The 15,957-nt window shown below is 36.0% G+C and overlaps 1 protein-coding gene across 1 annotated transcript in view; it reads left to right on the top strand.

Annotated features, from left to right (window-relative positions):
- The window catches only part of OTOG (otogelin), a 107,378-nt gene that overhangs the window by 57,250 nt on the left and 34,171 nt on the right, over positions 1-15,957 (top strand). The window contains exons 26-33 of the mRNA XM_074148509.1: positions 8-142; positions 662-808; positions 1,471-1,590; positions 2,462-2,578; positions 3,979-4,135; positions 5,162-5,188; positions 8,007-8,174; positions 10,274-10,552. Coding sequence (XP_074004610.1) covers positions 8-142; positions 662-808; positions 1,471-1,590; positions 2,462-2,578; positions 3,979-4,135; positions 5,162-5,188; positions 8,007-8,174; positions 10,274-10,552 — 1,150 coding nt within the window. The remainder of the gene's footprint in view (positions 1-7; positions 143-661; positions 809-1,470; positions 1,591-2,461; positions 2,579-3,978; positions 4,136-5,161; positions 5,189-8,006; positions 8,175-10,273; positions 10,553-15,957) is intronic.

Below are 15,957 nucleotides of genomic sequence, written 5' to 3'. Positions count from 1 at the left end.
TCTTCAGGGTACTTCTTCAACCAGTCTTTCTGTTATTATAGAGAATATTAACTGCTTTAATACTGGAATCATTTGCAGAAAAAACATTTTCATTAATGTTGGAAAATCTTTTTTAATATTTGATGATGAAACTGGAAATCCAGTAAGTTTCAGTCTTTAACACTAATCAAAAGGTAGCATATGTACTTCTGAGTGTTTTTTCCTTTAATTAGTAAATACTTACTGTGCCACTTATTTCAAGGAGTCGCTCTATGGATCTTTATACCTATCCATATGCAAACAAAGCGTGGCTAAGACCTTCTGAATGCAATGATGTATAACTAAGTGAAAATTATAACCAGGAACCTTAAGACCTTTTTACTTCCCGGATGAACCATTAACATTTTAATCTTTGGTCCAGTTGCTGTTATCCTTCCTGTAAATTTGATATAAAATCAATTTTTAAAATACGAAAATCGTAAAAATACAACACAGTTCACAACCAAAATCCAGACCACGTTTGTTTAAGCATTTATACATATCCCTCTGCGGTCTTCTGCTAGCTGTTGGATTTCTGTCTGAGAACTGTGTCGCTTGTTTTATTTAGGTGTTTCATTTTCTGTCAAGTGAACATTTTGTGACATTACTTCCATTATAAGCTGCCATGTTTTATTTTGAACAGAGCTTATCTAGTTACATAGATGAACTACAAAAAATGCAGTTATGGAAAGCTGGATTTTTCACTGTTGTTCATTTTCCTCATGAGCACATCACCATTCTTTGGGATCAGAGAACAACAGTTCATGTCCAGATGGGTCATCAGTGGCAGGTAAGTGGAAGTCAACATTCTTATTGTTATTTCTTTGAGATATTTATGTAAGTCTTACTAAGCAAGACATGTTATAATTATTCAGGTAATAGACAATGTGTCAGAAATCAGGGAGGAACTCAGTGGCAGAGTCAAGGAGAGAAGCATTCAATTACCTTGTCCATTAAAATATTTGTTTGTATTTAATTTTTAGTCGCTATTTACTGTCCAACTTCTGTAACAACAGAAGCAATTATCTTTGAGGCAACATTCTCCTTCAGTACTCATTCCTTATATGACTGGTGCACACGTTATTTTGCTGAAGCATAAAAAAGCACATACATAGCAAATAGGTCACTTCTCTGAACAAAAGGTCATCTCATTTCTCAAAGGCTTGGAGATACTTCGTTGAAAGGGAATAATATTGACGTTGTCAAAAAAAAAAAATCTTTTCCATAACTGTGTTACCACGAAGAGCTGAACTGTTCTGGATGAAATTTAGCTGTGAAAAGGATCAAATATTGACAGATCTATAATTAAGCAACTGAAGACAGGAACTTAAAAAGCAAGTTTTGGAAATGGTCATGGCCGGTGGTGTTTTGTGTCATGTGGAAACATGTTTTTAATTATATATATATACACATACACATACATATACATATGCCTGTATTTTTTTTCCCCAGGGTGAATTGACTGGATTATGTGGAAATTTTGATTTGAAGACAGTAAATGAATTGAGGACTCCAGATAATTTTGAATTAACAAACTCACAAGAGTTTGGAAACAGCTGGACAGCTGTAGAGGTACCTAGTAAAAAAAACGTGTTTGCTAGTAGATTTTTTGCTGTTACATTGTATAATTTATCTAGAATTAGTTCAAAAATTCATTCCTAGAAGTATCAGTCAGGCAGCAATGCGTATGGCAATATCAATGGTTCTTACAGATGTCGTAATCTATTAAGGAGAAAATCACTTTTTTTTCCTACATTGTGCTGTAGTATAGAGAAAAGTGCTGTACAGTATTCTGAATCTAAAAGTATTTTTGAAGACATTTGAACAGTAAAGTAGCCATTTTTTTTTTATGTAATGAAAGAATTGTGGGTTCACTTTGGGCTGTGTTGTCTGTTTAGCTGATCTTTCATAGCTAGGAAATATTTAACTGTGAAACCATATCAATGGAAAGAAAAAAATATTCTTTCCATATGCCGTAAAGTTAAAATTGAACTTTTTTTGACGTCATGTGTCTAGAAATGTTCATATAAATGTTCCGTCTTAGTAGTTAGAGTAAAAAGATCTGATTTCTGACACTTCTAATATATGTTGTCCAAGTGATCTTTATGTAAGCTAGGCTACACAGGTGTAAAGGCTGCAGATTGGGACTGCATGGCAGCTGTTTTTAGACCTATATGTGCGTATGTGTTTTTCTGCTGGTCTCAGACAAATAAAACATTTCTTCAGATTGTGTAATTTTCCTCTTCTGCAAATTAGCATCCCCTATTAATTCCATATCTTAGTTTGGCTTTAGTTTCATAAACAATGCGTTTGTTTTGTGTTTTACATACTTTATTTTTTTTAAAAAAAAAGAAACAAACAATAAAACCCTTTTGCTTCACAAATTCAAACAGAAAGTGGTTATGAAACAAGTTTCTCACCTTGACTTTGCTTTCTGGTTAAGTGTGTTGACAGCTCTGACATTCGAAATCCATGCGGTTTGAATCCCCTTAGAGAGCCATTTGCCAAGAAGGAATGTGGAATACTGTTAAGTGAAGCATTTGAAGCTTGCCATCCAGTGGTGAGTTGTGGTCACGTTTAGAAAGATGTGAAAGTGGATGTATCACTGGAGAGAAACTTCACTCTTCAACTTGCATAACTTTAAATCTTCATCTTGTCTTCCATAACATAGTAATTTTGACTAGTGCAGCGAAAGAGAACACGGAGAAAGTCTAACCCATACCTATTCTGATTCTAAAATGTGAATATTTAACTGGACTGTCTGCACTTAGCTGACCAAGACAGTAAGCTACTTTGGTGCCAGTTTAGCATTCTACAATCTAGGTAGACCTATTAGTTCTCCTTTGTATTTAATGCAGATAAAATTATATCAAATTTGTGTTGTGGTGGTTTTTTTTTTTCATCCCAAGCACTATTTGCATAAGCATAGCCATTTGCTCTATTTTGCTCAAGTGTATTACATAGCACACACACTTTTTCAGGCATATTTAAATAAATTGACAGTTTCTGCTAGGCACTGTCAGATGTGAAGAACTCATTCCTAGAAAAATATGCATATATTGCCTCACTCAGGCAACCACCTAAGGGAATAAATGAGCCATTCAAGTTGCTCTCACCGTCAACAGGCTCGGGTTCAGTTGGAGAATGGTGGGGGGACCAGAGCTATGTCTTATATGGAAAATGACATATGCTCAGGTATTGAGACTGTGTGCATGGCTTAGAGTAGAAGTGTCAGAATGGTTCTTAGGGAGAAAGGAGATTTCATAGGAAAGACAACCAGGAATCTTGCAGGGTTGCTTTGTTTATTATTTTGGAAGAAAGTGGAAGCTGATGTTAAAGTTGCATTAATGTAACATGGTTTAGTCCACCGTATAAGGTAGGTATGAACTACGTTCCTCGTAAGTGTTTAAGTATTACTCAAGTGTCAATCTGTGTAGAACGTGTAATAATTCAATAAGCAAATTATAACTGACAGTTTTCTTTGAAATTTTATCACTTAAGACTTCAAAATAATCTAAGGGAAAAATCACAAATTCACCTGTGAAATTGTCTAATATGCACAGAATGAACCACTCTCTTGTGAAGAGTTTTCCATCTACTTTATTATTTCTTACATTTCATATATATCTACCTTTCTTAACACTTCTGAGATGTATTGATTTGTGTTCAGTTTAGAGAGAGTTTATCTTATTTCATAAGCTTCTTTGTAGTTTATTATGGTTTAAATATTATAAAACCGTAAGAAACACAAGCCCACACCAACATCTTTATGTACGTGTTCTTAATGGGTTGTTGATTTAATTGGGTTACTAAGTACTATTTCAGGAAACATTTAAATTAAAATCTTAATACTTCAAAGTCTTCTATATTAGATTTTGAAAGAGTTGTAACTTTTTATTGAGGTGATTGTTGCCAGTGTCTCTATGATATTTTTTTGATAAGCGATATTTATATTTACAGATTGATGTCACCTGGTTTTACTCAAACTGCTTGACAGATACGTGTGGTTGTAACCAAGGAGGTGACTGTGAATGTTTCTGTACAAGTGTATCAGCATATGCCCATCAGTGCTGCCAGCATGGAGTTGCTGTAGACTGGAGGTCCCCTAGAGTGTGTCGTAAGTTCGCTTAACTAGCGTCGCCAGTGGCTGCCACTGCCTGCTTTCATGAGACCTAGACATGAAAACTCAATCTCATGTGATGTGGGGCCATGGATTTAATCACTCAGCCACACTGGCAGGAAGATGAGTGGGTGCATCTCACTGCCCTCCGTGTTCATTTTGGTCTAGCTGGTTTATGTGCTTCTTTCCATATTTGTGGGTGGTACTCCACTGTTTTTAATTCCTTGTCCTATGATGTGAAAGGAAAAGTCATGGGAAGTCTATATTAGGATACGGCATGCATCCCCCAAACCAAAGTTACAAAGTCTACAGCTCAAGTAATTTCCATCTTCAGGAGGACTTCTTAACAGGGTCTAGGAAACATAGCTGCCTTACCACTGCCCTCAGAGCAAGTGTAAAATATAAAGGTCTTCTGAAAAAAAACAAGTAGTTTTTTAAACAGGACTTCTTTATTACCTTAGTATCTCTATTCAACAATGCTTAGAAGTTGTAAAAAGATATGAGCCCCTTTTCTATGGCACCTAGTGCAAATGCGTAACAGGAGATGGTCATTTCTCCAAAGATACAATAAAAATCGGCAAGGAATGGAAGGAAACAACAATTTTTCTTACTTTGCAGTTACACACAGAGAGTATGCAGCTTGATCAAAGTCACACAGCAAATTTGCCGTAGAGTGAGAGGGTAACTCTTAATTTTTGATGGAAGTGTGTTTTAATGCAAGTATGGAAAGACAGCACAGCTTAGTCTTGACCACTAGAGGTCACAAAAAGACAGCTCTAAGTATGTAAACCTAGTATTTCCTGCTAGAAAACAATATTTTTATTTAAATCAGTGTATTTTAAATTAATATTTTATTTAAAGCAGTAAAGTAAATATTTGGCAATATTTTTTTTCTTAATAAATGTTTGTGTATAATCTAACTTGGCCAAGTATTTGGCTTACCTCTTAATTGTAAAGGGTAATAGAAAACCTGTTTATCTGCTGAATGCCTGCAACTGCAATTCTTTTCTTTTTATTTTTTAGCTTATGATTGCGAATATTTCAACAAAGGTAAGTTCTAAAGGAGCTGATAAAATGTCAGTAGAATCTTTGGTTTTTTTACATAAGTCTTCATACTTTGTAAAAGTAATTCTGTTAATGAAAACAGTTGCAAATGATTATATTATTTAAATAGCCAGGACTCTATTTTACTGGTTTATTTTGCTTTTTCGAAGGGTTTTAATTTCATAATCTTTTTTTTATTCCTGGGCCTTTCCCAAAAATACGTGTTAAACTAATTTTCTTTGCATTTAAGGATCATGATTAAACAATTAAATCATTAAGTAATTAATAGACTATTCAACCCAATAGTACTAGCGGCATTACTTGTTTAAGGCATATAGCAGTTCAAAACTGATAGCCAGTGGGTCTGTTAAACCAATCATGATCTCCTGTGCAGCCTCCAGAGGGAGGTAGCTCTTAAGATATTTCAATTTTTTTGTGCCTGCATGGGGAATAACTCTCTGTGTAGGAATATCTGACCTAGCTTTAAGTTCCTGAGTGACAAGCATTGCTGCTGCATTAGAATGGCTCTCAGAGAGGTGAAAAACTTGCGCAAGGTGCTAGAGTAAATCACAAATCTGCACTGGGTGCTGTACTGCTGTGTTAACACTGGAATCTATATTCAGTCTATTTTAAAGTTATATTGCGAGTGTCTGGATAGTTTGACGTTGTATACATACAAACACTGCAAGCCAGCCTGATGTGAGGAATGGGCAGGACTCCTGCTATTTATTCTATATCTCTTTTAATCAAGCTCATGTAGAAACCTGTCTAGCCAGATGGTTCATGATATTTCAGTCTTCTGTTAAAGTCCATATTGCAGCAGCTCACCCCAGAAAGATCTCAGAGAGGGACTGAGTTTAAATTTAGAGAGACTTGTGCAACATGCCAGACCCAAACGATATGGCCAAGAAACTTTTATATTTTCTAATATACAGGCTGCTGAAAAGATTTTTGAGTGGGGTCAAATTGCTAATGCAGTGGAATTTTATCTAAATCACTATTTAAGCTTTTAAATTAATTTAAATAAGGGCCAGTTAAATATAAGAAGTGAGTTGCAGTTTTATGTTTCCTTTATGGTTTGTTTCATTTTATAAATGAAATACAGTCTGATACTAGATAATCTTATTGCAGTTGTAACAGATGGAAAGTGCAGTGCCTCTAACATCTGTGGTAGTAGCGAAGTTAGATGATAACATATACTTTTGAAGTATGTAATTAGTTGTTACTGAACTCACAGAAATTAGTTGAAATAGTGGAGAGTTGTGCATGTGACCAGCTTGTAACAAACATGGTTATTGTACACATCTCACTTCATATCTTCCTACTGCTTGTTAATCCAGCTCATCAGTATTCAACATAGGATATTTCAGAGCTGCCAATGGGGAAAAAAAAATAATCTCTATGCTGAAGACTTTCTGCTCTAACTCAAATATAGTAGCATTCCCCAGAACCTCTCCACTTAGTTGTGGAGACAGGAAGATTAAGACACTGTCTTAGACCAGGGAGAGGTTTTCTCTATGTAACTTTGTCATACATCCAGAGTGAAATAGTTCCAGTCCTACGAGAAACAGGAGCAGAAGTCATTTGTCTGGTAAGGGGAAATTCTCGGCTGGTAGCTGTGGTTTTTCAAGTTTTGGATGGGCCTGAGATATGAGACTTAAATGTTTAATAATATTTCCAGAACACTAGATGTTTTAAGTAATTTTTTAAATGTTTTTCAACTCCCTGCACTGAAGGTAAGCAGGCATCGCTGTACATGTTTAGCTAAGCATGGGCTTATGTCCTAACTGGCCACCTATTTATGCCATTAGAATCTAAATCTCTGATTGTAGTGCAGCTTCTTTAGGATTTCAAAACTCTTAAGAAATTTTAAGATTAGGGAGAACCAGAACATGAGGGTAGGCTGCAAATTGCAGTCCAAACTTTTGACGTGTTGGAACAGGTTTTAAGGGTCTATGGTATTAGCTGCAACTATCAACCAAGAAGTTCTGGAATACTTCTTCCTTAAGTGTATGCTTGCCATGTCCTGCCTTGTGGGTAAAGTGGTAGCGAGGTTGAACTTCTCAGGTTTGGTCTAAAATGCCTGGCTTTAACTGATAAATTTACAAAAAAATGTCAAATAACATTTAAAAATAAACTCTAAAATACTTTTCTGCAGTGAAATTGGAACTGAATGAGGAGGTGTGACATTGTAAGACTTGTGAAATGATAACTTTGAGTGCTTTTGACTTTTTTACTTATAGGTATAATATGACCATTCCTTCGTTTATAAGGCCGATTTCCTCCTGTCTCACTTCCCAGTGGTTACATTTCTATCTCCACTGTTCAAGAAGTTTTTCGATATTTGATGACAACAAACTTTTATTCCATGTAAAATGCCTCACTTTGGACACTAATAAAATAGTTTTTAAAGAATAGTAAGAAGAATATAATCAGTTCAACCATACAAATAAACAATTTAGAGGGACTCCAGGGAGGTCTGTAGAACACTGTTTACTTCTAACTCAAATAACTGAGGAGTCAGCTGAATTTTAATAAGGTGACTATGAAGCTTAAGTAGATGAGAGGGAGGGAAAGGAGAAGGTAATAATGAATTTTGAAAATTTAAACTAGGAATTTTGGACAATTTTCAGTGTAGGTATTTTCTAAAAGAGTTTGTTTTTTTGATTGTCATTAAAGTTTAGTGCATGGCACCTAGAGCTATTTTCAGAGTGGAGAGATGTGTTTTTATTCATGTTCTGTATCGTAATATTTAGATCTCAACCATTTGTGACACTTGACATGAAGAAGTAATTGTGGTCTTTTTTTCTTTTTTCCTCAACAGCTCTGGGAAAGGGCCCATACAAACTGGTCAGCTACTTGGATGGAGAGTTTGTAATGGCAGCGAAACTGGTAGATGGTGGTGTTTTCCCAGTGAGAGAAGAAAATACTCTTCCAACACATGCAGTGAGCTTTATGCTGACTTCAGGACTTTATAAACCCAAAGCACATGGTAAAGTCACTGTAGCCTAGAAGCTTAAATAAGGCAGAGCAAATTCTGCCCTTGAATATGAGCCTATGTTTAAGAATAGACCTGGGTCAAGATTCTTCTTTTTGTGTCAGCTGATTTTACACCTTAATGTTGTCTGGCAAAATTTTCATTTCGTTGGGTTTAATTAGATGATTGTAGCTTTATGAACAGATACTTCTAGTTGAAAAGCAACAGCCCCCTCCCTTCTCTCCCCTCCAACTTTCAGAAGCACCAAACTGCTGTTGTAGCCTAGTGCTCCAGATATATGTTTGGGAACATATATGTTTTGGGACATGGGAAAGAACGGGAGATAAATGATACAAGAAAAGTACTCCCTAATTCACTCACTTTGCCACCATCACTCATGGTCTGCCCACTTGTACAGAGATGCCCGTTGGCACTAACCTGAGCTGTGTAAGGGTGCGTACTGTGAATTTGTCGTCTTAAGGTCCCAACTTAAGTTTCCACTGAAGGAATATGTTGCCTATTCAGCAGATGGAAGTCTTGCACACCTTCAGACAGGTGGCGAAAGCTTACAAGAATATATTCAGCACTTTGTGACATGGATTAAATGCTAGAGTTGTCTGCATACACAACTTTAAAGCCCACAGAACATGAGTCTCAATACAGTTTTACTGTGCAGGGTCCCCTGATCAGCCTGTTGGACAGCCTGAAGGTGGCTGTCTTTGTGTAACTAAAGAAGGGATATGGGTCAGTTGAAAAAATGACAAGCACTTGATTAGTAATATTGCTGTCTGTAGCACTGACACAAGAACTCATGTAACAGAATATCCGGGGCCAGATTTCTTTTATTAGTCATAGTTTTTAGACAGTTGTACATTACGTTCAATTTACGTTTGGAAAGGGAAAGTCAGTCCTACTGTTCTATTCCCATATACAAACCCCGTCATTCAGAATTTAACCTGGCAAACAGAATTTGTGCCTTACAGTCCAATTTGAGCGAATGGCATTTCATCATTTGGCCATAGAGCAGTTTGTACAATCAGTACAATATTTTTCATACCCATGTCTACGTTTATATGATGTATTGTTTCTTTGTGCTTTGGACCCTCAGCAAAATTGATGTGTTTTATCAGTTTCAGACAAATCGTAGACAATGGAAAGTTTTGGGCATTAAAGCACTGATTGGCTATATGGCAGATATTATAAATCACACTGACCGTCCATTGTTACTTATCAAGTAGCTACTTGCTACAAACAATTAATAAAAAGATATTCACAAGTGCCACTATGTTTTTCAGATTAACTGAAGCTTTTATGCTCAGAAAAAGTTGGTCTTCCAGAAGTGTTATACCAGATTGTGATAGTATATTTGTTTAGTAGAGATCCTTTGTTTTCTATGCATTCTTTTTTTCAAGAAGTGCTACCCAGGCCTGGAGGGTTAGTTGAATTTACAGTAGTTTAATGGTTGTTTTCAAGAGAATAGCAGAGTTTACAGGAAAATAGAATGAAGTAATATTGTGAGCAACAGATGCCTGTAACGGGCTCAAGATCTGCCACTCTGCAACTGGTTGTACGGAGGCTTGCTTGAAATCAGCAGTACTATTTTCAGGGTTAAGGTATCATGTGGGTACATTTGCTAGAAAACAGACTTTGCTGTTAACATTCTTAGGGAGAGGGCTAGATATCTGACTGCATAGAAAGCTGAATGCAAAATACATTTTTGTAATTTATTTTTAATGAAGGGATGAGCTCTTAAGCTATAAATTCCTGATGGCAAATGTTACTTGTAAAGCTAGTTAGATGAAGTTTTTATTTTTATTAAATAAATGGCTTAGTGTGACTGCAGGGCTATATTCCTTTATCCTGGTGTCGGCAAATGTCTTAATCTGCTTGTTGCAATCTGTTGGGTATATAGTAAACTAAACATCCATCAGAATGTAGCACTCTGAAATCCATATATAGTATATTTTTCTTACAAGATCTAGGCTGTTTTCACTGCTAAAGCCAAAGTCAGCTTTCGTTGCTCATGCTACTAGTATCAGTAGCAGTATATCAAAATGAGTTAAGTTTATGATGCATATATCAGCAACTCAATAAGTTCTGTGTGTTTTTTTCAGATTCCAACTTGATTTCATTTGAAATAGCTGAGAGACCAAACTATTTTCTTCAGTTGGTCTCCAACAGTACTCTTGTTCTTTCTAAATGGAAAAAAAGCGAAGAGTTTCACAACAGATCTACATTTATTATTCACAAGAATACATGGCTTTCAGGATACAGTTCCTTTGAGTCATTTGCAAAACCAGGATACTTCATCCACATTTCAGCCTCTTCAGTTGAGCTTGTGAAGTACCATCATTCAGAGGAGTTCAGACTGTCAACCCTTTTTAAACTTGTAGGTAGGTAACTAAAGTTGTATTTTATGAACAACAGTTTGCTCCCTGTGAAAAATAATGGGCTAAATGGTATTGATATTTTCAGAGGTGCTGATATTACCCACAGCTCACAATGATGTAGGGGAGAAATAAGCAGTCTGTGGTGTGCAGGCTTAAAGTCTTCCCTGAGCTTTGTAGTGAGGATGAGATTGTGTTTTCTTGTCAAAAGCCATTAAATACCCTAACACACAACTTGCTATATTTCCCAGCTGGTTTTCGATGTACATAGCCTAGTGTATAGTTTCTGGGCAATACTTGCTTTGTAGGTGGTGAGGAAATTCTGAAGGAGTAGAAAAGTCATCCTGATGAATAGCAGATTCACAAAGGGAATAGAAAAGAAATGAATGCATCTCTAAAAGTGAAGGTCTGTGGATAAAGTTTTCTCCTCCTTTCCCTTTGCTGCCAAGAGGGAGTTTTCTGTACAGTGCATTCTCGTTGCAAGTTTTGTGGCCCCCCTCAGAGGTTATGCCACCTAGTGCTAAGGACCCTGACTGTAGATTACAACTCTCAAACCTCATGTTTCCCCTTAAAAGCAGTCTGACCTTTATCCATGTACTCACTCATAGAGGCTCTGCCTTTTGAGATGTTATCCCCTGCTGTTTCAAGTGCCATCTAAGTGGAGATGTATGCCTCCTAGGGGTCTAGATGTTCATTTCTCTAATGTTTCTTGGACAGCTACAGCTCTTGAATACACAAAGTAGATTGCTGTGAGAGTGTTGCTGCCTACTTGAGAGATTCTCATTCCTGCAATAGTAGTCTCATTCCACTGAGACATAAGATCAGAAAAGTAGGAGATATTCTTAGGACTCTTCATAGGAGCTGGATGCAGAAGTTGCTCCTACAATAAAATTCCAAAAGCACTACAGGTGTTTATTTTTGTGTTCTAAAGCTTTTTATTGTGCTGTAATTTTAAATGCATTAGCGACTTGTTTATTTGGGTAGCAGAAGTATATTTAATAGGTATTCCTGGCAATACCATTTTTTAAAATCAGTTCTTCAATCTCTGAAACCACAATTTGTTTTACAAGTAAAGAAAGAAAATGAAATACTATAACAAATGGAGCATGGCCTGGCCATGTTTTACAGTGACCATGTTGAATCTCCGTACAGACAAATTTGAAGTAGGCACTGACTTAATATGACAGAAGAGGCCAACTGTATGCCTCGTGGAGCTTCTTGTTATCAAAACATTAAATTAAAGTGTTAATGGTGGCATTGTGAATCTGCCGATGTTTTGCGGTGCATTATGCTGACAGCCTAATGCAGCTGTTGACTGGCACACTCCAACTTCTGAAAAAATGACAGATTTTGTCATTGCCAAATGCCTGTTGCCTCTTGACAAATGCTTGTAATCACAGAGCTGTTGAGGTTTTCTAACAGCAGAGTTATAGAGCTAATGCCATTACCAGGATGTTGGTACAGGATTTCAAGCAAGGAACTTTTTTTGGACATAACAAAAATATCTCTGTAGTCTTTTATCTTTGAGAGAGGAATGAAGAAGGTTAAAACATGTTCCAATTCTCAGTGGTCGTCCATTAACACAGAGTGGTATGTCTTTTCAAGTGTGAAGTCTTTACCCTCCAGTCATTATACCAAAAAATCCTATCTATGCCAATGGAAAACTAAAACAATTTACCTCAGCAAGTGGGATCAGATCAAATGATCAAGAAGCATTTCATTAATCACCACATCCGAGGGCTTGGGTTTCAGAGTTTTATAAGCAGAGAAACATAGGGCTCGAATCTTTCTCCAGTGTACTTTCACAAGGGCCAGCCTGCTGATGTAGGGTAATTACATGGTCTAAAAATACAGCAGCATTTGTTTAAGTTAATGGAAAAGTTACACCAGCTCCAGAGTGCACAGGCAAAAGCATATTGGGTTTCTTGCTGACTATTGTAAATGCTTTGCATATTAGATCAGAAACTCTTGAACCAGGAACAGCTATTCCTGCGGAATCAGAGGATAAATATTGGGAGCAGAATAATAGGCCCAGTAAATCCCCTTGGCCAGAAAGTTCCTCATGAGGCTTCTTCATGCTCTGTGACGCACATTCAAAAGGAAGAATTTTAAATGACCTGATCACCACAGCAATAGATACGTTTGTTTAAAGTCAGCTGACGAGTCACTTTTTCCACTTTCATAGCAATAAATATTGCCACATCAAAATACTTTGACTATAAATTGCGCAGATATGATGGGCTTACACTGCAAAGTATTTTCCGTAAGAAGTCAGTTCATCTTTTAAATTGGGCTATTTTCATTATACTTAAATTTGTCTACTGTCCTGTTCCCACAAACATTTGAGAGTTTGAGTTGATAACTGAATTTGAATATCTAGAGTATTCTTACTCACAAGAAAATAAATTTATTTTTTTTGTTCTATGCAGGAATTTTTACCTGCAATGTTCAATGCATGCATTCAGTGAAAAGAAAAAATACACTTAGTCTTACCAGATCGATAAGCACAGAGGTGTCTTGTAAAAGCAATAAATTCATTTTTGAAATTGTTGGGAAATTAGTGGGTGTTAGGGAACTGATGATCCTTTTATGGATGTAATTACAGTTTTCTTCCATTTTTAAAAATAATATGATCAAGCTAATTACCTTCTACCTTTTGTAGAATTAGCATAATATGCTTTAGCTTTTTAGGATCACTGTGAGTTAATTTTATATATATTATAAAAATGTGGTATGCCCTATATAAATCCTGCAGGAAAATTCTTAATAATGTTAGTTACGCACTTTGGCTAACTTGCTGTAAATATAAGGCCTGTCTCAGAGAGAATTTTCAACTAAAAGTAAAATCTTAAGATGCAGTATGTATATGCACACTGCATGGAGGTATTTATCAATGTTTGTTTGATGCAGGGCATTTTTGGTTGCTTTTGATGTTTGTATCTTAATTAACTGAAACACATTCAGAAATATAGTACAAAACTGAAAATGAAGTTAATTTTAATGAAAAACATTTTTTACAAAAGCATCTTACATAATATCATTGACAAATATTTTAACTTCAAATTACTCTTACCCATTTCCATCAGTAGAATTAATTTTCCAGAATGTCCTGTTTTACTTATGAGTTGCTCTTAAGTTTAATTTGAGCTTGTATGCTTTGTTCCATCCAAAAGATCATGCCATGGGGCCTGGGACTGGATAATGTTGAGCAACTGCTGTTGTACCTGCAAATCCTGGATATGTCACTGAACACATCTGCTCAGTAGCTCTTGGAATCAGACTGAGTTTACTGTAGAATTATAAGGTCTTCCCGATTTATAACACAAACATTTGACCTTCCGCTTGTTGACTGAATAAATAGGAGGAGATTAAATAGTTAACAAGATTATATTCATCTAACATTGTAATAGTAAACTAAAAAGTATTTGAGAGGTAGATAATTACACTGTGCTTTCAGTGATGTTTTGGTTGAGCACAAAGTTCATTTTTTTTTCTTTTCCCCCCAGTGTTATTTGCTTCTATTTCTCATTGCAGAAACTTAGAAGTCATGGACAGAGTTTGTTAGTAGTTTGTGTGTGTTAAGTGGGTAGATAGGATTTCATGTTTCTAAACTTGTAACTGAGGAGATAGTCGATCTATGTTACTGAGGAGAGTTTTGCTGCTGTTATAAATAGAATTAATTCTAAAGCAAATTTTGACCCTACTAGATTTTTTGAAATCTTTGGGAAAAGTAGCAAAACAGAAGTCAGTGTCAGGTGAGAATCAAAATCCAAATACTTTTTTTTTATTATTTTAAAAACCGTTATTTTAAATACAACCTTCTATTAACATTAGAACATGTCCTGGTTTGAAGTAAAACCGAAACAATTTTTGGCCGAAACCATGACAGAACATCTCAAATTTTAGGTTTTTTTTTTTTTTTAAGTAAATAGCCATTTTATGAGTATAGCATGAAATTCATAATATGCATATTCTGAGCATGGCAAACTTTGTCCCTATAAGGTAAAAGTCAGCATAGAAATGAAAAAAGTAGGATGGACTTGTGAACAGTAGGAATTGTCAACACTGAAAAAAGGGGCCAAGTTACTAAGAAAGGTGTCTGTGACTCAACAGAACATTACAGTCTGTCAGTGATAAAAAATTAAAATCCTTCATTAAATGGTAGCGACTGTTCTTACTACCACAGAATTATTTTTCAAAGCCACAAGAATAAAAGTCATATGTTACAGGAAACGAAACACTTCTCTGATGTCCAAGCAAGTGAGAAAACAATGGGGTTAGGAAATATCTTTTAATATATTGTCTTTGTGAACTCATATACCTGCATTCATACAAAAGCTTTCTGCAGTACTGTGACATGTTGATATGCTCAGCTCTTGTTAGGTGAAAGAACTGTGGGCTCAGTTGGCACGTCAACTGGAGCAACTGTCATCCAGAGCATAATTTACCATTTTGTGAAGGATTTGCTGTGTCACCGAACAGAAGACAAATGCTGGTAGACTTCACCAGGAGACACACGGTTATTTTCAAATGCCATGACAAATCCTTTTGAGGAACACATGCCTGATATAAGAAGCTTGAATCATTGTCTGTAAATCGTGTATCATTCTTTTGTTGTGAGTGAACTCTACTGTTGCACAAAGTACAGTAAGCTCGTATTACTAGTTGCAGGAGGGGGAATTTAAGTATTAAAAAAATGGGAAGCATGTGGCAGAGGTGGCTGATTAGCATCCTGGCTATAGCATAAAGCATTCATGCCATGACACTGGTGAAATCCAGGGTTTCTGAGCTGTGGTAGTTTCTGTCACGAAATAGCAGCATTGTAGTAACAATAAAGCTGAGGTTGGTCTGGGATGAAAGTTAATGTCTAAAATCAATACAGAGAGCGAAAGGAGTATTTCCCTCAAGTTTAGGGAAACAGATGCTTGAATGGCTTTAAAGCACTTTGTTACTGCTTTTTCTTATACTGTAATGGTTGTGGATATTGGGATCATAGTTAATATATAGATGTACTAAAAAGAAGCACAATAATCTATTATTTTAGCTAGTTATAGAGATACTTTATTGTTTTCTTGGCTTAGTCTTGAATTCTTGTTCTTTCGGAACACATTTCTGTGCCTGTTTATTCTCCCATTCACTTTCTGTCTAATTTCTATTTAGTCTAAACTTTTAAAGCAGGAACTGCATCTTGTTGTGGTTTTGGGGCTTGGTGGTTTTTTGGTTTTGTTTTGTTTTAGTTTGGTTTGGCTTTTTTTTACAGTGGCTTGCACAGTCAATCAGCTAGGTCCTTGGGCTGTTTAAGCATTCCAGAAGGGATGCTGCCGATAGTGAAAACTTTAAATATGATGAATGACTGAACTGGGGTTCTCCTAATGCTGGAAAGGCATTTTCCATAATTCATAATAAAGCAC

The sequence above is a fragment of the Numenius arquata genome, chromosome 6, assembly GCF_964106895.1.
Source record: "Numenius arquata chromosome 6, bNumArq3.hap1.1, whole genome shotgun sequence".
NCBI lineage: Eukaryota > Metazoa > Chordata > Aves > Charadriiformes > Scolopacidae > Numenius > Numenius arquata.
The sequence above is the reverse complement of the archived record's forward strand: the minus strand, read 5'-3'. Positions and strand labels throughout refer to the sequence as shown.